Source organism: Balaenoptera musculus, chromosome 9, assembly GCF_009873245.2.
Source record: "Balaenoptera musculus isolate JJ_BM4_2016_0621 chromosome 9, mBalMus1.pri.v3, whole genome shotgun sequence".
NCBI lineage: Eukaryota > Metazoa > Chordata > Mammalia > Artiodactyla > Balaenopteridae > Balaenoptera > Balaenoptera musculus.
Window position 1 is genome coordinate 55,589,451 of NC_045793.1, and position 20,487 is coordinate 55,609,937.

Sequence of the window (20,487 nt, forward strand, 5' to 3'; positions counted from 1 at the left end):
TATTAAAAACGATCCTTCAGCTCTACCATCTCTCACCTCCTCTTCCTCCAAGTCCAAGTTCGTTGGACTTACGAACAAATTGGACTTACAAATGTGGTCTCGGAACCGAACTTGTTCATATGTAGGGGACTTACTGTATTCTGGGTATACACACTTACAGTTTGTTGTTCTCGTCTTTTTCAGAAATTTTCTAAGCATATAGAAACATATACATGTCTAATTTTTTCTTATAAATATGAAAACGGGTTAATGGTAAATATTTTTTCACTTACTCTAGACATATTTACACAATACATATTGATCTATCTCATTTTTGAAAATGTTTACCTGCTGTACCATAGTATGCATATACCATAATTTATTCAAACAGAAGTTTATCTTTTAAAAGGTCAATAATACTAAACACTGGGAAGGTAAAACAATATGAATATATTATATATATTTTCACATACACACACCTATATATGAGACAGCCATTATCAGAGTGAATAATATGATTAATAGGACAGCCACAGATGTATAGTTGTCAAAGTTCATTCAGTTAATGACTACTTCTTCATCTTTGTGGACGGATAGGTAGAACCCATCAGGATTTTGATTGGTTGCTTTTGTCTTTTCATTCAAAGCTGCTGATACCTTTCTCCCTAACTAACCTGAGCAAGTGGTGAAAGTCAAACTTTTTCCTTTCTGAGGCCATGCTTGGTGCTGTCAGTGATATCTAGTTATAGTCCCCAGGACTCAACATCCATTTTAAGTCATACGGACTTTCTTGAGGAATTCCCCACCCTCCTCTGCCCCCACTTGGCTTGACTTCCTGGCTTTAATCAGCTGCAGTTTATCAAGTCCCTATAATGTGCTCAGTGCAGAGCAGAACAAATCAAAGTGTTCTACCTCACAATTTAAGGAAGGCAGGGGGCTAGTTTTTGTTTTCAGATAAAAATCTATTAATAAAACATAAACTCCCCAAAACTTCCTTTAAACCAAACAACATTGTCACACGCTCACAAGCTCTTTTTACTTACACAGCCAGATGACTCAAGATTACTACATTTCTATTCATAAGGAGTTTGCTGGCCCCAAATCAACACATTCAGGCTTTCCCCCATCTTCCTTCTTTCTCCCCTGGGAGACTGACTTTTGGAGGCTTGCTGCATCGTGTTTTAGCAGAATGAAGACGATGTGTGTTTGCTGCCCGAACTGTAGGTTCTGGGATTTTATAAAGCCTCCCCCTGCCCCCCTTTTTAAAGTTGCTTTTTTGAGGTAGGGGACGAGGAGGTCAGAATGTTTACGCCTCTGAGTCTTCCAGTTTAGAAATATATTCTAAAAATGGTAAATAGACTAAGGCCTTCTGTTTGCTATTTACTATAGAACTGGGTATTCATTTCAGCAATCAGCTACATTACCGTCCGTCACTCAGTGTGACAGAGGGATGAAGGAAACAGAGCACTAGCCCTGCCTTGGGGAGTTACAGTTGACGCTTCTGCTTTTGCACTTGACTCTCCTAAGAAACGGGCCCATCTTTCCCTTTAGTTCTTTCGCTTCAGTTTCCTTGGCAAAACTGAAGAAAAACAAAAAGTCACCGTCAAACCTGAGCGCATCCCCGAGGCATTTCCACTCCCCTGACCCAGAGGCAGCGGTCTCGGCCAACCTCCCATCCCCAATTCCAAGCTCTTTTCACACGCGATCGCGGCAGGGAGAAAACCACTACGATGAACGATCTAGGCTCAGCCCCTTTCCTTTCGGGGCCTCCCCACAGCGCGAGAACCGGGTTACCAGTGGCGGCCCGCTCCCAGCCTTGGCCGTTCGCGGCCCTCCGCGGGCCCGGGTCCTCGAGCGCGCGGGCTGGGCTGGCAGCCGAGGGAGCAGCGCGGGGTCGCGAGCGGGCCAGGGAGGGTGGCAGAGGACTCGGGCTCCGAGCGGGGGGCCGAGGTCGCTCCGGGGTCCCGAGCCCGGGGTCCTTGGCCGAGGGGAGGCGGGGCGGCGGCGGTGGCGGCGGCGGCGGCGGCGGCGGCGGCGGCGGGAGGGGGTTGAGGGCGGGGCGGCTGGCGGTTCCGCGCCGCGGCTCTTTCTCCCGAGCGCCCGAAACTCTTCCCGCCCGCGCCCCGCGCCCTCGGCGACCCCAGGCTCTCGCACCTCGTCCCCGCCCCGCCCCCGCCCCGCCTTCGCCCGCGCCACCCCCCACAGCCGGCCGCCGGCCGCTCTTTTCTCGGTTACAAAGGAGGGAAAATGAGCCGGGCGGCGGCGGCGGCGGCGGCGGCGGCGCGGCGCAAGGCCACCACAGCGGCGGCGATCCCGGGCGCCCCCGGCACCACGTAGAACGCCCCCGCTCGTCCAGCCGCGGCCCAGGCCGGAGTGCAGCCTGCCTCTCACCGCTCGCCTCCCCAGCCCTGCGCGTCGCCTCGCGGCCGGAGGAGGAGGAGGAGGTGGAGGAGGAGGTTGAGGAGGAGGAGGAGGAGGAGGAGGCGGCGCCGCCTTCGCCGCGCCGCGCGTCCTCGCCGTTGTCTGCGCTCGCTGTGGACCAGTTTGGGGAAGTTGGTCGAGCCCCGTGTCGCCCAGATGTGCGACCTCATTGAGCCGCAGCCGCCCGAGAAGATTGGCAAGATGAAGAAGTTGCGGAGAACTTTGTCGGATAGTTTCAGCCGCATTGGTGAGTGGCGTGCTGTCCCGGGCACCCGGCCCGGCGCCCCCATGCCCGCGCCCTCGGCCCCGCGCTTTTGGCACTAGCGGTGCAGCGGCCACCCGGGACTGGCGTGGGGGGCGCTGCGCGCGGAGGGTGGAGGGAACAGTGCCCGGGACCTGCGGGAGGGCGACGACAAAAAGGAGAGACACCTCTTTCCCTCAGGACCTGAGGGTTCATTTGTGCATGATCTTAAGCCTACAATTTGGGTTCCCTCTCCTCGCCACTAGCGCTCCTGCTTTCGCGCCCGCCGGGGACAGGCGGCGCGGCCGCCTGGGTCACCTATTTTTTTGCACGCAGGCTTTGGTATTGGGTGTTCAGTCAATAATTTAGCTTTGGAAATTGGTGAAATGTTGAGTTTGTACCTTGGTATTGTTTAACACATCCAACCTAAAGAGAAGTGGGACAGATACCTTGGGACCTTTTGTTCGGTACTTCGGGTCCTCGAAAGCGAGATTTGGGCGTTCAGTCAGTCTCGAGTCCTCTGAATCTTTCCATTGCGGCAGAGAAATTCGCGCCGTGAACTTGTCTGAACATTTAGGAATAAGTCTCCCAAAGTTCTTCCATTTACTAGACCAAGGCTATTGTCTTTAACTCAGCCAACCAATTGACCGACAGATAACCGACCGAGAAATGTTTAGGACATTTAAGAATAAATCCATGTCACGGACTATAACAAGGTGACAACAGTGTCACGTGGAATGGGTGGTTAGATTTCTAGGGTTGGCCATAAAAACCCCTTTTAACCTTAAGACGGTAGCTATCTTCTCTAACATCTTAACTTTCATTTACACAGGTAACTGCTTTCAGCAAGAAAATCGTACAAAATAACCCCTCAGAGTTCCTAAGAAGCCTCTAGCCTTTGTTTCACTTGTGTAACATGTCATCCATGTTAATGAAGGTGTTAATGGAAATTAAGCATAAGGTGCTTAATTCCTTAAAATAAAACCCTGGAGTGCATATGAGTATTGTCCTTGTCCTTCCATCCATTCATTTAAAAATCATTGTATTAAGTGCATCGTGAAATATGCAAACTTTCCTCAAGTCAAAAAAATGTTTAGCCTACTTTTCTTTGTTGTCTTTTAACTGAAAATTCAGTATTGGTATACATAATCTTTCCCAAGATGACTATAAAGTTATGGTGTGAAACCAATATTTAGCCCTGGTTTTATTTATTTTGTGTATGGGATATTTGCAATTTTACTCTTAGGAGTTAGGGATGTGTATGAAGAGCCCCTGCATTCAAATGAAGTTTGAAGCCAAGAAGAGTGTGAGAAAGCAAGGTGTTGAGTCGCTGTGCTTTATTAAGGAGGATGTTGCAGCCCCTGACCCAAACTATCACAGAGGCGGGTTCTGGAGTCCATTAAGCCCTGTTCTATAAGGCATTAACTGTATATTTACTAATGCTAATGACTCTGTTGGAACTCTTCCAGTTTTGTGTTAAATAATTCATTGCAATTGAATCTCAGTAAGAAACCAAGGACATTAATATAAAAATTCCTTATGTTTAGGTAATTTCAAGGTTTTGATCAACAATCAGTAAAATTTAGATTAACTACAATGCTGGCAAATGGGGTATTATAGTTAATTGGATTTTCTAGCTTACAGAGATTTAGTGATGTGAAACTCCTTCTGATTACAACTCTTGTTAAAATGTCTTCTAAGTTCTAGTAGATTTTACTTCCTCCCTTTCAGAAACAGTACAGTGAAGTGATCATAACTGATTATGTCTTGTATTGATGGAGGGTCATGATTCGAATAGCAGATCTCATTCCGGAATACTGTAAAAGGAGATAAAGAGGTTTTAAGTGATTATGATTGTATAACAAGCTCAAGACATTCATTAGAGTAGCATTACAGAAAATAAGTCTTTGTTATCTTTGTATTTTTTGAAGTTTTATTTGTAAAATCAAAAAGCATGAAATCAATCTGATTATTTGAGGATTTTTAAGGTGCTGGAGGCTGTTGAATTGAGGCTTTACTGTGGGATTACGTAGTGCGTAGATTTAAAGGTGTGGGCAGTGTGTCGGATGGACTAGGACTTCTGGTGTTGCCGCTTGCAGTGGAGTGACCTTGGACAGGTCCCTCACCTTCTGAGCTTCAGTTTTTCAAGTCAGTTTTGTTATTGGCACTTGGTGAAATAATGCATATGATGTCCTGTGTTGTATGGAATAAAGACTCAATAGATGTTCATAATGTGTTATTATCATTATTGGTGAGTACAACATGCTGACGTATGGATCTTCTAGGTGGAAAGCAAGAGAAGTAAGAGAAGTGGCCACTGACTTTACAGTGTAGCTAACCTGAAAGCAGGATGGGTTTTGGAGTTAGGCTGATCTGGGTTCGAATCCCATTTTCCTTGTCTGCTGTGTGCCTTGGGCAACAGCTAGCAGAATTTCCTTAGATCCTAGAGTCCTTATCTGTCAGTTTCCTCAAGGTTGTTGTGAAGATTAGATCAGATAAAATACATAAAACATCTAGTGCAATATCTGTCACATGGTGAAGATCAATACTGGAGGCTGTTATTATTCCTTCTGATTTCTCTGTTTATCTCCTGTCTTCCTCATTTCTTCGTTGGTACTTCATGAGGAGATCAAAGAGTGAATGGTTTATTCCTGCTGCGTAATCCAACATCTCAGTATATTCATTCCCTTTAACCAATCTACTCCAGCTTTTGAAATAAACATACTGACTTTATTTTGCTTTTTTAGTATGATTCAGAAGTGTAGTTTGTTATATGGTAATATATACAGTATCATTGTTTAGCCATGAAAAATTAGTGATCATCAATAGAAAATGAGGACAATTTTTGAAAGTCTGTGATATTCATTAATAATTCATTATTATAAAAGATTAATAATAATAATTCTAACTATATAAAAGCGACAATGCTAATGTTTAATTTACTCACACATGAAAGATCAGGCCAACTTTGTCACTGCCCACCTCAAATACAGCTGATCTGAGATTACTATATTATAAAAGGTCTAATAAAACACATTGGCTTTCAAGCCATAGCACTCTAATTTACTACATCTGCCAGGGAGTGACTATAACACAGCTATGGTTCTTTTATAAGATGGGTGTAACTGAATTTCAAAGTCATCCATTGATTTCAGGAGTGAGTATTTATGGTTTTCTGCTAAATAGTGTCAGTGTTTTCACTTATTAGGAATTACTATAGTTGTCTCATGCTTTTTTTTAAAAAAAATTTAAGTTAGCATAAAGACAAATGGGAACTTAATTGTTTAAAAAATTTATATTAAAATTCATTTCCTCTTTTCTTTCATTGTTTCTTTTTTATTTTGGAATGATTGCCTAGAAGGAGAAAGGCTTTCTGTAATATCCCGTGTAAGATTAAGGTCGAACTGACATTTCTTCATATTCATTTGAATGCATTTCTTCACACTTAGTTGGATGATCTTCTAGAGAAAGGAAGTTTATACTCTGCGATATACGAGATGAACCCTACGTATACCATTTCTTTGAAAGATGCAGTTTGTGAGATAACTGAATAAAAAGAAGAGGCTGTGGTTACACTGAATTTGGGGATTTGTTACCTTGTTCTGTAAGAGTGTAATTTTAGAGTCCAGCTGTCACCTGATAAATCCATTCTGTCAAAAAGAAAAATGTAAGGTTAAAGGTTCAGAGGCAAAATTTAACTATTGTACCATATCCTCTCCCAATGTAGTTTCAAAAGATTTTTATTTGAAAACTGTGAAATGGAATTTATGATTCTTTCATAAGAGAGAATAGTACATGGTTTTCATATGCCAAAACTTTAGTGTATCTCAAAGGGTAAGATGCTATCCTTTTGCCATTGAAGTGCAACTCATTAATTCTGCCAATAATTATCGAGTACCTCCTATGTGCTAGATATTGTGCTGGCATTCAGATTCAATGACCATTGTCACTGGTCCCTGTCCTCAAGGACTTTAAGAGAAGACAGGCCAATGAATGAGCATGGACAAATTCTACCATGAAGATTAGCATAATTTGCTGTTGAAGAACATAGGAGGGGATACCATTTTAGTCTTGGTGAGATCATGGAAAGACTTCTGGAGGGAGCAACGTCTGAGCAGAGGACTGAATAGAATATCTGATTATCTTAGATGGCTTAATATATGCCCCTTTGTTAACCCAGAAAAATGTAATATGCTTGTTATTCCATGATATCCTTGAAGACAATTGTGGGTTTGTATTTACATGAATGATTAATGACAATCAGAGAATGTAATCAATAACGAGATGTTGTGTGCTTGTCTAGGTCAGAGTTTATTCATCAATGACCTGATAAATATTTGGCAAAGACATCTTTAATTGGTCTTTTTTGTTACCACTGACTGCTGTTCAGGGAAAGGATACACTATTTAAAAGAAACTATGCAAGGTGTCAATTTAGCAATGAAGGGTTCAATGAAAGGGTAGCCTTCTTGGTCTTAAAATGTTCTCCCCTCTGGTGTCCTGGGCTTGAGAATAGTGTACAGGGGAGATAATCTGGCTTCCTGCTCTTTATATCTTAGGAAATACACCTGCAACGACCCTTCTATTTCCTCCTTTTCTTTCTACCCACAGATCCCACCCCTTTATCCAGAATGTTGGAGGAATTGGCAGGACTTAGGTGGCAAGAGGGAAATAGTGCAGTCTGGGTGTTAAAGACGTTCTAGTTTCTACTCTCGTCATCTCTCAACTTGAGGGTCTTCGTTCCTTGTTTGCAATTCTCTGAGAGAAGGTATCAACTGTAGTTCTTACTGGTTGCTTTGCTTAGGAAAACCCATGGCTAAATCTCTAGAACTTTTATCATGTCCCAAGTAAAGAAGATATATTTAAACGTCTGTGCTGTGAATGATAAGCTTGCTGCTGTAGCTCTGCACTTCGCATGGCAACAACGTAATGTGTTTTACCTTAATGTTTGTTAAATGAGTGAGATATGAGGCTGTACAATAATTCACTTTGTATTTGAAATCAATGAGCTAATCATTTCTTATTCCAAAAAATTGTTTTTTTTTAGATGGAACAACTTGTTTATATTTACGTAGGTCACTAATATTTTATAAAGGAATCACTAGTCAAGTATGTTAATTAAAGGACACGCCTTGGGTTGAGAGAGTGAGGGGTATAGTCTAGTAACATTGTTGACTGATATTTAAAGAAAGTCTTCTGGATTAAAAGTTTTATATTGTGAATTAAAAATGTCACCATTAAGAATCACCTAGGATCTTCTACCTTTCTGTACAAGTAGGTTATTTTATTTTATTTATTTATTTGGCCACGCCAAGCAGTTTGCGGGATCTTAGTTCCTCCATCAGGGATTGAACCTGTGCCCTTGGCAGTGAAAGCGTGGAGTCCTAAACACTGGACCACCAGGGAATTCCCCAAAGTAGGTTATTTTAGATTTAATATAAATTAAGTCAAATACATTATGTAATATGGGTGAGTAATTGAATGCAAGATAAACCATTTGAAACTGGGACAAAGATCTGTCTTTTTATTTTCCATTCGGAAGAAATGGTTCTCTAATAAAGGAAGTAGAGAAAACTATTACAAGATCAGTTTCTTAGGCAAAAGGGGAAGACTAAGAATTAGACTTTGAGAAACATTTTATCTCCCTTGACCTACCCTTTTCTGCCTTAACTCATCACCACAACCACAGACTTCTTGATGTTTTAAAAAGACAAATTTATAGTATGACACACAGAAAAGAACCTTTGCAAGATTGCTAGACAGTATAATATAAGCTTTGACGTGATGGCTTCAGTTTAGGCACAGAACTTCTCTCAGAGCTTAACTGCCAAAACAATTTGTTTTCCATTGCTTTGGTCAGAACATAGCTTTCCAAGTAAGAGCTACCCAAGCACTTCTATTCTGAATAGAACTATCCGGTATAGACCAGTAAGCATTTATGCACAATTCTTTACCTCTGAAACATTTCTCCAACCTGTGTTTTCAGCTAAATTAACTCCTTTGTGCATTCTCCTTAATTTGAAACATTCTAAATAATTGTAGAGTTTAAGGAACTAGGTGTTTGCCAACTATATGTATGAAATACTTCTCTTTCTCTTTAGAGTAATAAAATTTCAATTCTGAAGTCATGAATATTTAAAATAAATTTTAAGTATTTGCTAGTACCTATAAAATATTCCACATGTATTGTTTCCTTTGGTGATACTTTGTTAGAAAAGTTATCATGTTGAAACTGTTTGAATTATGTTTCTGCAGTGCTTATTTTACACGCTTGATCTTTCATCATCGAACTTAAACTTCTCTCAGTATGAAAATCTCATTCCGGGCACTGTGCAGAGTGGATGTCTTCCTGACAACTGGTTTGGGAGGTCCAGCCACCATGCATAATGATAGACCAGCAAACACCAGAAGTTTAAGGGGAAATTTTTTTAAGATTACTTTTTGATTCTTTAATACTTTCATTAAAACATTTTCCTACTAAAGAAGAAATAGAGGAAAGATATGCACACTTCTTTTCCACAGCTGGGAGGATAGTTCCATTTATATATTTACGAAAGTGTCTCACAAAGATGCGTGCTGTGCAATTCTCTCCCTCATTTGCAGTTTTCACATTTGTATCATAACATTGTTATTCAGGTTGGGGTACGATTTTACTTTTTGAAATGAAAACACCATACTGCTTTGGGTTTTTTTTCTGTTTTTTAGAACTTAGATACTTAGTCTCTTTGAGATGTTTCACAATAACTGTTTCCTTTCCCCTTTTGTTTTATAGCTTTGAAGAAAGAGGACACCACCTTTGATGAGGTAGGTTAAATTTCTTTATCTAATGTTAGAAGTATTTAATTACGGCCAGGTAAAGTCAGTAGGTGCCAACTTTGCACTTAGAAACAAACAAACAAAAAAATGCCTTAAAACAAAAAACAAGCCACGGCATCACTTTATTTAGTTACATTATGTTATTTTCCGGTTTTAAATAACCGTTCAAATTGAATTTTGGTATCAATCAACAGAAATGTGTCTTTTGAAATTAATAAACAAAAGGCACCCACAGGCCTTTGTTTTGCTGCTTTCCTGATGTTGGTAGTGCTGGTGAAGCCCAGTGTGATGTGTGTACTCAGGGCATGTCTGGAGCTGCTGGCAAGTTGGGCTCCACGGCTCCCTTGCAGCCCTCCTCTGAACTAGGGTATGATGCGATGTTGACGCCACATATTGTCTGTCAGACTCCCAAAGGAGGAGCTGACTTTTCCTGTTCCACTTTTCCTATTCTTTGTATATCAGATCTGTCTTTATCTACTTGCCACAAAGTAGCAAAAAAGCCTGTTCAAGAAAGGCAGAGGGTTCCTATGTAATTAATAACATTCTGAATGTGATTTTTCAATTGTACTCTTTTCCTGAGCTTTTGGTAGTATCAGTGGGAATCACCAGAGAAATAATGTGTTTACAGAATGTTCTCAAGAGTGCTGTAGAGTGAAGTGTTTGATTGTCGCCATCCAAAGCCACAGTCACTGATCTGTGTTGTAAACTGGGCCACGTGTGTGTGTATATATATATATATATATATATATGTATATGTATATATATTGAGTGTTTATGTATGAACACAGATGTATCTACACAATGTGCTTATCCTGCAGCCTGATGAAAGCATAGATTAGTTTGGTTGTGGTTTGATTTGTTTTAGCAGTTGCAGATGCCATGAAATACGCTACCTGTCCTGCCTCTGCTGCAGTGCTTCAGAGAGGAAAGGACATTTGTGCTCATGGAAAGTCCCCTTGGCCATGTGGCTGGCTGTGGTGCAGGGCAAGAGCACTCAGGGGGAACCTGCTCCAGACCGGGATTTCTGGACGGGGCCCACGACATTTGGCTCTCATGGTCTGCTGCTTTGTCTGCTGCACCTGTTCTTTTTTCCCCCGGGTCCAGCTCTACAAAGCTGTGTGTCCCTGGACTCCAGAGCAACTTCCCCTGCCAGCATTCCTGAAACATCCTGTGAAACGTAGTGATTCTAGACCTGAAGCAATAAAGGAGTCTTTTCTTTCCCATCTGTAGTGGGTAATAATGATGTTCCCCTCTAAACCCGTATTTCTGGAATTTCTGCAGTGTTACTGAGATGTTTTTAGGAGAGTATTTTCTTTCTTCTCAGAAGAAATCAATGTGAGAATATTGGGCACCTTTTTTCTCTTCATAAGAAGTCTCCCCTCTAATTATGGAGGTAATCTGAGTTTACATTAAATAAAGTAAGGAAAAGGAAAAGAAAAAAACTCCCAAATCCTATTATCCAATTACAACCACTGTTGAATGTCCTTCTTGCCTCTTTCCTCATGTAACAAACAAACAAAAACAACCCCCCCCAAACTGTAGCCCATGTATTATATCCTACTTTTTTCTTTTAACCTATAATATATTTTTGCATGTTTTTACAGATGACTCCTAATCATTATTAGGAATTTAAAAAACCTTTTGTCTTGTTTAAACACCACCATTAACGATTGTATGTTATTCTGCCACGCGGCTGTGGCATCAGCTTTCAAAAACACCTGAGGCTGGAACCTAGATGGAAGTTAAGAATGTATGAGTCAAACCCGTAACTACCTGCCCTCCCTTACCCCCAAACTTCTGCAAAGCTGAAGGCCTGGATTTTGTAATTTGGGGCAAAATTATCCTTAGCTTTTATAAAGTGTTTTCCTTCCTCTGCTAAAGGAAAGAGATTGGTTAGATACCTTAAGTCATTAAATCACAGAATGTTCCACCTGGAAGGGACACTGGAAATCATGTGGCCGATTTCAGCATTTCAAAGGTGAAGGCACTGAGGTCCGGGGGTGGGGGGACAGGTAATTTTCAGTTAATCAGGGAAGACCCAGGGCCAGGAGCCTGGGAGACAGTCTTAGTAAAGACATGCTTGAGTGTAAACCCCAACTCAACCACCCTCTCAAGGGCAATCGACTTCCTTTCCCCAGCCTTTTTATAAAACGGAGGTGCAATAGTACCTCCTTTCTAAGGTTATTGGGAGGATTAGACAAGCTAAGTGTATAGAGGTACGAGAATAGTCACTGGCACATAGTAAATGTCTTATATTTGGTCTTGTCATTGTCCTTGTCTTTGTCATCACCATCATCATTGATGCTCTTACCGTGACCTCTGCCTTCTGTAGTTGAAGGGCTGAAAGGAGGATGGAAAGATTAAGTTCAAAATTAAGTATTAGATCTATGAGGAGAATTACTTTCAGATATTCCCCTAAAATTCCACGTAAGACTTCATGTGATGATTTGCATATTAAAACTGTAAAAATATTGTCTAAAGCACACCATTTTTTAGATTCCTTGAGAGAATGACTGCCTGCGTTCTGCTTTGTAGTCCCTCCATGTCTTGCACATGGTTAACATTCAATAAATATCTATTGAATATGAGTGAATATCTGTTGCAAATGAAAAGAGAGTGTTCATCCCAGGGTCAGCCAATGTGGATTCTCATTTGCCACTTCCTAGCTATTTGTGCAGGTCATTTACTTTACCCAAGACTTAGTTTTCTCATTTGTAAAACCAATCAGTAAAACTATGATCTTCAAGTTGCTTTCTGTCTTTAAATGCAGCATACAAAACAATCAACATAAAATTACAATTTTACCAAGATCAGAAATGAGTTCTAGATCTGTGATTATATGAACAGGAAGTCACTGAGTTCTTCTGTGATCATCTTCATATTATAATGGTAGATGTTTTCTTGAATTCGTTTCATGGTCTTCCGCTTTTCCTGTGGGAGTTGGAGGACCTTACAGTCCATTGGAATCCAGTTAAGATTTGAGTCTTGGAATCTGGAGGCTGGGTCAGCTTCTTAGATATGCATGGAGGTGTGGCAACTCCTTACTCAGTATTTATGAGCTGGAGGGCTCCTTATCTCAAGGAGTGGCTTTCTCCAGAGTGCCTGGAGAGGGAGTGTAGTTGCTATTTCCTGACTCATGTAGAGGATTTCTCTAGGTGTATGTAAATGTTTGACTTTGAACAGAGGAGAAAAAGAAATATGGACCTGTTTGAAAGAACTATTTATTTATTTTTCCTTTTCCTTCCCTCCCTCCCTCTCTCTCACCCTCCTTACCTTCCTTCTTTCTTTATTAAAGTATAATACATTATATTAGTTTCAGTAATGATTCGATATTTGTATATACTGCAAAATGATCACCACAATAAGTCTAGTTCACGTCTGTCACTATACATAGTTACAGCATTTTTTTTCTTGTGATGAGCACTTTTAAGATCTACTCTCTTAGCAGCTTTCAAATATGCAGAACAGTATTATTAACTATAGTCACAGCGCTCTGCATTACATCTATTGGTCATCTGTATGTCTTCTTTAGAAATGTGTTTATTCAGATTCTCTGCACATTTTTTAATAGGATTGATTTTTGCCATTAAGTTGTATAAGGTCTTCATATATTTTGGATATTGATCCCTTTTGGATACACGATTTGCGAATATTTTCTCTCATTCAGTGGATTGCCTTTTCATTCCTTTCAACAATCCAGTTGCCTTGTTGATGGTTTCCTTTGCTGGTAAATTCAACAATCCAATTGCCTTGTTGATGTTTTCCTTTGCTGTGCAGAAGCTATTTAGTTTGATGTAGTCCCACTTGTTTTTATTTGCTTTTATTCCTTTTGGTGTCAAATCCAAAAATTACTCTAAAGACTAATGTCAAGGAACTTACTGCCTATGTTTTCATCTAGAAGTTTTGTTTCAGGTCTTATATTAAGTTTTTAATCAGTTTGAGTTAGTTTTTGTGTATGGTATAAGATCAAGGTCCAGTTTCATTCTTTTGCATGTAGTTGCCCAGTTTTCCCAACACTATTTACTGAAGAGACTGTCCTTTCCTCACTGTATATTCTTGGCTCCTTTGATGTACATTAATTGACCATGTATGTGTGGGTTGATTTCTGGGCTCTCTGTTCTGTTCCATTGATCTATGTGTCTCTTTTTCTGCCATACTGTTTTGATTACTATAGCTTTGTAATGTAGTTTGAAATCAGGGGGCATGATACCTCCAGTTTTGTTCTTCTTTCTCAAGATTACTTTGGCTAGTCGGGGTCTTTTGTGGTTCCATAAAAATTTTAGAATTGTTCATACTATTTCTGTGAGAAATGCCAATGGAATTTGAGTCCATTGATTGCTTTGGGTGATATGGACATTTTAACAATATTAATTCTTCCAATCATGAGCATAGAATATCTTTCCATTTATTTCTTTCATCAGTGTCTTATAGTTATCAGTGTACAGGTCTTTTCACCTCCTTAGTTAAATTTATTCCTCAGTATTTTTAATTTTTGATGCAATTGTAAATGGGATTGTTTTCTTAATTTCTCTTTCTGATAGTTCATTATTTGTATATAGAAACAACAGATTTCTGGACATTGATTCTGTATCCTGCAACATTACTGAATTCATTTATTACTTCTAACAGTTTTTTGGTGGAGTCTTTAGAGTTTTCCATATCTAGCATTATGTCATCTGCAAATAGTGACAGCTTTACTTACTTTCCAATTAATGCTTTTTATTTCTTTTTCTTGCCTAATTGCTCTGGTTAGGACTTTCAGTACTGTGTTGAATAAGAGTGGTGAAAAGGGCCATCCTTGCCTTGTTTTTTTTTAACATCTTTATTGGAGTATAATTGCTTTACAATGGTGTGTTAGTTTCTGCTTTATAACAAAGTGAATCAGCTATACATATATATATATCCCCATATCTCTTCCCTCTTGCATCTCCCTCCCGCCCACCCTCCCTATCCCACCCCTCTAGGTGGTCACAAAGCACCGAGCTGATCTCCCTGAGCTATGCGGCTGCTTCCGACTAGCTATCTATTTTACATTTAGTAGTATATATAAGTCCATGCCACTCTCTCACTTCATCCCAGCTTACCCTTCCCCCTCCCCACCTTCCCTTTTATAACTGCCTTTTCTGCATCACATAAGTTTTGATATGTTGTATTTTCTTTTTTGTTTGTCTCAAGGTATTTTTTTATTTCACTTTTGCTTTTCTCATTGATCCATTGGTTGTTCAGTAGCATGTTGTTTAGTCTCTGCATAAAGTTGACCCTTGAACAATGTGAAGGTGAGGGGCACTGACCCCCCCGCACAGTCAAAAATCCACGCAGAACTTTACATTCGTCCCTCTATATCTGGGGTTCCGCATCCACGGATTCAGCCAACCCAGATTGGGAGATAGATGGGGGCAATGTACATTGAGCTCAGTTTCTAGTCCATGTCCCTCTTTGTTATTTTGTATAAAGAGATAACTCTAATACCCAAGATGGTAAATACGGCAGTGATTTTTATGAGAACCAGAGTCTAAGGGTTAGGTACAAATATGATTTGGGGATATTCCTGGTCATTCTTTTCCATCTTTTGAGGGTGGTGGAATCTGTTGCAGTCTTTTCTCACCGTAACTGTCTTCATCACTGGAGGCCTCAGTGTCTTGTGAATAATGTATTTGTTGTATACAGTGTTCCAGCTTCAGACTTCCCTGACTTCCTCATCTAAAATATTAAATCTCAGTAACAGTCATTCCTTAGCCCTCTTGCTCCTGTTATACTCCCTCTATCTCTTCTTTGCTGGCTTCCAGTTTCCAGAGGATCCCTCCTCTGCCTGCCCTGTCCCATTCTTCCGTCCCACAACCCATCCTCCCTCCTTTGTTTCCTTTTCTGTTCACTCATGGTATATCACTCCCTTGACAGTATCCTCAGTGGCCTTACCCCTTTGTACTTTGCTTGTAATCTACTCTGCCAGCTCTTGATTTTGACCTGGCATCTTTTCCTTTTTTACCCAGTGGCTGCCAAAAGCTGCTTGAGGAAATCACTCTGCAAATAAATTTATCATTTCCAGCCTTTGCTGGAACCCGAGGCAACTGTGCACAGTCTTGCACTGTGTGGCTGGGCTGTTTCCTGCTGAAACATTTCCACCTCCCTCAAACATTCTAGCCACCCTCCTCCACCCCTCCTTCCTTTACTAGATGACTTTTCCTCTCTATTAATTTGCTAGAGTTGCCATAGAAAAATACCACAGACTAGGTGTCTTAAACAACAGACATTTATTGTCTCACAATTCTGTAGGCCAGAAGTCTGAAATCAAAGTGTTGGCAGGTTTGGTTCCTTCTGAGGGCTATGAGGGAAGGATCTATTTCAGGCCTCTTCCCTTAGCTTGTAGATGGCTATCTTCTCCATGTGTTTTCACATCATCTTCACTCAGTGAGTGTCTGTGTATCCAAATTTCCCCCTTTTTTTTTTATTTTTTAAAAAATTTTTATTTATTTATTTATTTATTTATTTATGGCTGTGTTGGGTCTTCGTTTCTGTGCGAGGGCCCTCTCCAGTCGCGGCAAATGGGGGCCACTCTCCATCGCGGTGCGCGGGCCTCTCACTATCGCGGCCTCTCTTGTTGCGGAGCACAGGCTCCAGACGCGCAGGCTCAGCAACTGTGGCTCACGGGCCCAGCCGCTCCGCGCATGTGGGATCTTCCCAGACCAGGGCTCGAACCCATGTCCCCTGCATTGGCAGGCAGATTCTGAACCACTGCGCCACCAGGGAAGCCCTGTTTTTTTTTTTTTTTTTTTTTTTTTAAACGTATATTCTCATTTGACCTTTTTTAATTAATTTATTTATTTATTTATGGCTGTGTTAGGTCTTCATTTTTGCGCGAGGGCCCTCTCTAGTTGCGGCAAGCGGGGGCCACTCTTCATCGCGGTGCGCGGGCCTCTCACTGTCGCGGCCTCTCTTGTTGCGGAGCACAGGCTCCACACGCGCAGGCTCAGTAGCTGTGGCCCACGGGCCCAGCTGGTCCGTGGCATGTGGGATCCTCCCAGACCAGGGCCCGAACCCGCGTCCCCTGCACCGGCAGGCAGACTCTCAACCACTGCGCCACCAGGGAAGCCCCAAATTTCCCCTTTTTATAAGGACATCAATCATATTGAATTAGGGGCTTACCCTACTCCAGTATGACCTCATCTTTATTTAACTAATTGTATCTGCAATGATCCTGTTTCCAAATAAGATCACATTCAGAGGTACTGGGGTAACTTAAGACTTAAACATAGGAATTTTTGGTAGATACAATTCAACTGATAACAGCCTTCACCTTCTTAGAACACTTAATAATATTACACATCAGCCCCTTGCCTACATATATACCTTATTTGCTCTAATCATACTTCTTTTTTTTCCCTGAGAGGAGGATGTGTCTTTTTTCCTCTGCTGGTCTGGTTCCTCCTCCTATCCTCTTGATTCCTTTCCCTCCTTTCCACTCCAGAAGCTTGTGTAATTGATTCTTTCCTTTCTTACCTACGTTTCCTGTCTCTTCCCCTTTACAGGTATTTCAGCCGAGGCTCTGAGCATGGTTAAGTCTTCCCCGTCTCTTCCATCGTAATGGAAACCCCTGTGCTCTGTGATCATTTTTTCACGCTCTCCTTGAGTAGTTTGTCTGTCCCTTGGTTTTGGCTGCTCTGTTATTATACTCACGTCAGTGTGGATGACTCACCTTTCTGTTCTGAACTCCAAACCTAGATATCTAGCTGCCCATTAGATGTTTCTGCCTCTATATCTTATAGTCACCTTGATTTCAGTGCATACAAAAAACAGTTGACCCTTGGGACTTCCCTGGTGGCACAGTGAAGAATCCGCCTGCCAATGCAGGGGACACAGGTTTGAGCCCTGGTCCAGGAAGATCCCTCATGCCGCGGCCAACTAAGCCCGTGCGCCACAACTACTGAGCCTGCACTCTAGAGCCCGTGGGGTGCAACTACTGAGCCTGCGCTCTAGAGCCCACAAGCCACAACTACTGAGCCCGTGTGCCACAACTGCTGAAGCCTGCGTGCCTAGAGCCCATGCGCTGCAACAAGAGAAGCCACTGCAATGAGAAGCCTGCGCACCGCAACGAAGAGTGGCCCCTGCTTGCCACAACTAGAGAACGCCCGCGTGCAGCAACGAAGACCCTGTGCAACCAAAAATAAATAAATAAACAAACAAATAAATAAAAAATACAGTTGACCCTTGAACAACATGGGTTTGAACTATGCAGGTTGGCTCATACGTGGATTATTTTTCAACAAATGCAGTTGGTTGGATCTGTGGATGCATAACTGTGGATACAGAGGGCCGGCTGTAAAGTTATACTCAAATTTTTGACTGCACAGAGGGTTGGCATCCCTAACCACTGAGTTGTTCAAGGGTCATCTGTATTACTAATTCCTGTATTCTCTAAACATGCACCTTTTCTCTCTCCTATGTCAGTGATTGGCTTTCACAACCACATGATTTTTCAAGGCAAAAACCGGACACCATCCTAAATGTTCCTCCAAGCCCCACATCCAAGCTTTGGCTTAGTTCTTGTTCCCTCCGTCATGCCCATTCCCACTGCTGAAGTGCACATTCAGCCTCTCTTGTCTGGACTGTGGTAGTGTTCTAACTGGCGTTCCTGCCTACAGCTTGCCTCCTATTCCAACAGAATGACGGAACTGAAATACAAATCGTGCTATTCTCCTGCGTAATACTTTAAAAGCTCCCTGTCAGGGAACTCTACTCAATGCTCTACTGTGTGGTGACCTAAATGGGAAGGAAATCCAAAAAAGAGGGGATATATGTATACGTATAGCTGATTCACTTTGTTGTACAGCAGAAACTAACACAACATTGTAAAGCAATTATACTCCAATAAAAATTTTAAAAAAACAAAAAAAAACAACTCCCTGTCAGCTGCAGGGTCAAGTCTAAATTCCTAGCTTGGCTTTCAAGGCCTTTCGTCATCCATCTCTCATCTCTCGCCTACCTTTCCACCCTTATCAAACAGTCATCTCTTATTTTAATACCTTTGTCATCATTCCAGCTGCCACCACTTCAGTTCAGGACTTTATCGCTTTTACCTGTTTTATCCCAATAACCTTTTAATTGGTCTTACTGTTCCATCTCTCAGTCCTCCACTCCAGCCTTCCCAAAACATCTTTCTTGTCATTATCCTTTTCTAATCAGAGATTTGTACATCAGGTATTTACAGTCAGCCCTCCCTATCGGTGGCTTTTGTGTCCATGGATTCAACCAAACTTAGATTGAAAATATTTGGAAAAAAAATTCCAGAAAGTTCCAAAAAGCAAAACTTGAATTTGTTGCATGGTGGCAACTATTTATATAGCATTTACATTGTATTTGCAACTATTTACATAATATTTACATTGTATTTACAACTATTTACATATCATTTACATTGTATTAGGTATTATAAGTAATCTAGAGATGATTTAAAGGGGAAGGAAGGGGAAGCTGGGGGGTAAGTGAGAGTAGCGTTGACATATATACACTACCAAATGTAAAATAGATAGCTAGTGGGAAGCAGTAGTGTAGCACAGGGAGATCAGCTTGGTGCTTTGCGACGACTCAGAGGGGTGGGCTAGGGAGGGTGGGTGGGAGGCTTAAGAGGGAGAAGATATGGGGATATATGTATGTATACGGCTGATTCACTTTGTTGTACAACAGAAACTAGCACAGCATTGTGAAGCAATTATACTCCAATAAAGATGTATAAAAAATATAAAGTATACGGAAAAATGTGTGTAGGTTATGTGCAAATACTATGCCATTTTATATAAGGGTCTTGAGCATCCATGCTGATACTGAGGGACAACTGTATTGATGTCTGTTTTATGTTAGTCTCTGGATATGCTCAGAACCTGACTCTCATAATCTAGTCAGTTTCACAAGATTTCATCGCGCTGGCATTTGCAGGTTGACCAGCTCCTATCATCTTGCAGCGTTGGGCCTGGGCACAGATTCAATCTCACTTTCTCTTTATAGTAAGATTTTACATTACTTTATATTCTATTTTACTCTTACCATGGTGATGTTTGCCAACCCTGGATGATATGAACCTATCGCATGAAAGAGGTCTAGAAATTAACAGACTGTTCTCTGATCATGCCAGTAATCTGGTAAGTCTTTATATTTAAAATTCAACATTTTGGATGGCTGAGAAAGAACCTCACTTCCTCCTTAATTCTCTCTTTGGAAATTTAGTTGAAATTTTCTGATTCTTAAAACTTTCTATGCTTCAGTTTTTCCTCTCTATACATGTTTGATCACATTTACCCTCTCCCTAATTATGGTAGACATAATTACCATAATTATATCTAGTCCCAGACAGTGGCTAGAATGTCTGGGTAGTGCTGTAAAGATTCAGGGAGGAGGTACATGTCACAAAATGCACAATGTATGACATTTGGGAGAATTAGTCACATTATTTTCTTCATTCCCCAAAGACAGAATGTTACAGAAGTTGAGAGCATTGAGTAACGTCCTGTCTCTCTAGTGGGTAGTGCATATCCTGACAAGTAGGCCCATTAGAGTGTAGGAAGTCTCTCCTGTAAGGTGGCTGGTGTTCCCTTCCAGGCAGTGCTTTCATTTGCATGTTTGAATTTATTTGCAGAAAGCTGACCTTTGGCTTAGGAAGTCTCTCTATATAACCCAAGTACTTAGGATTTTCTTCAACAGGTACAAAATGAATCCAGCTATAGGCAGCACATTATACCCATTTTCCTTCTGACTGAAATTGAGCCACTGATTGATAATCCTCAGATCCTTAAATTGCTTGTTTGTGTTTGAGATGGCCCATTTTTCATGGAGCCATAATGATAATTGAAATCAGCTAAGTCGGAGGGTGAGGCTTCTCTGAGGACTGGAATCGTGGTCTCCACTTGATCTGGAGTGTGCTGACCTTTAGGGCATTGTGACAGACATTCCTTTCTAAATGATCCTTCTCTGAGGGATACATTTATTAAATATTTTTTTATAGTTCAAAACACACTTTACTCTTCTTATTCTCTGTGCCAT

The 20,487-nt window shown here is 41.2% G+C and overlaps 1 protein-coding gene across 1 annotated transcript in view; it reads left to right on the forward strand.

The window, feature by feature from the left end:
• The first annotated feature begins 2,260 nt into the window (after nt 1-2,260).
• Nucleotides 2,261-20,487, forward strand: part of CDK14 (cyclin dependent kinase 14) — a 567,294-nt gene continuing 549,067 nt past the window's right edge. Inside the window, exons 1-2 of the mRNA XM_036862811.1 lie at nt 2,261-2,647; nt 9,413-9,444. Of these exons, the coding sequence (XP_036718706.1) occupies nt 2,557-2,647; nt 9,413-9,444 (123 nt within the window). The 5' untranslated portion in view covers nt 2,261-2,556. The remainder of the gene's footprint in view (nt 2,648-9,412; nt 9,445-20,487) is intronic.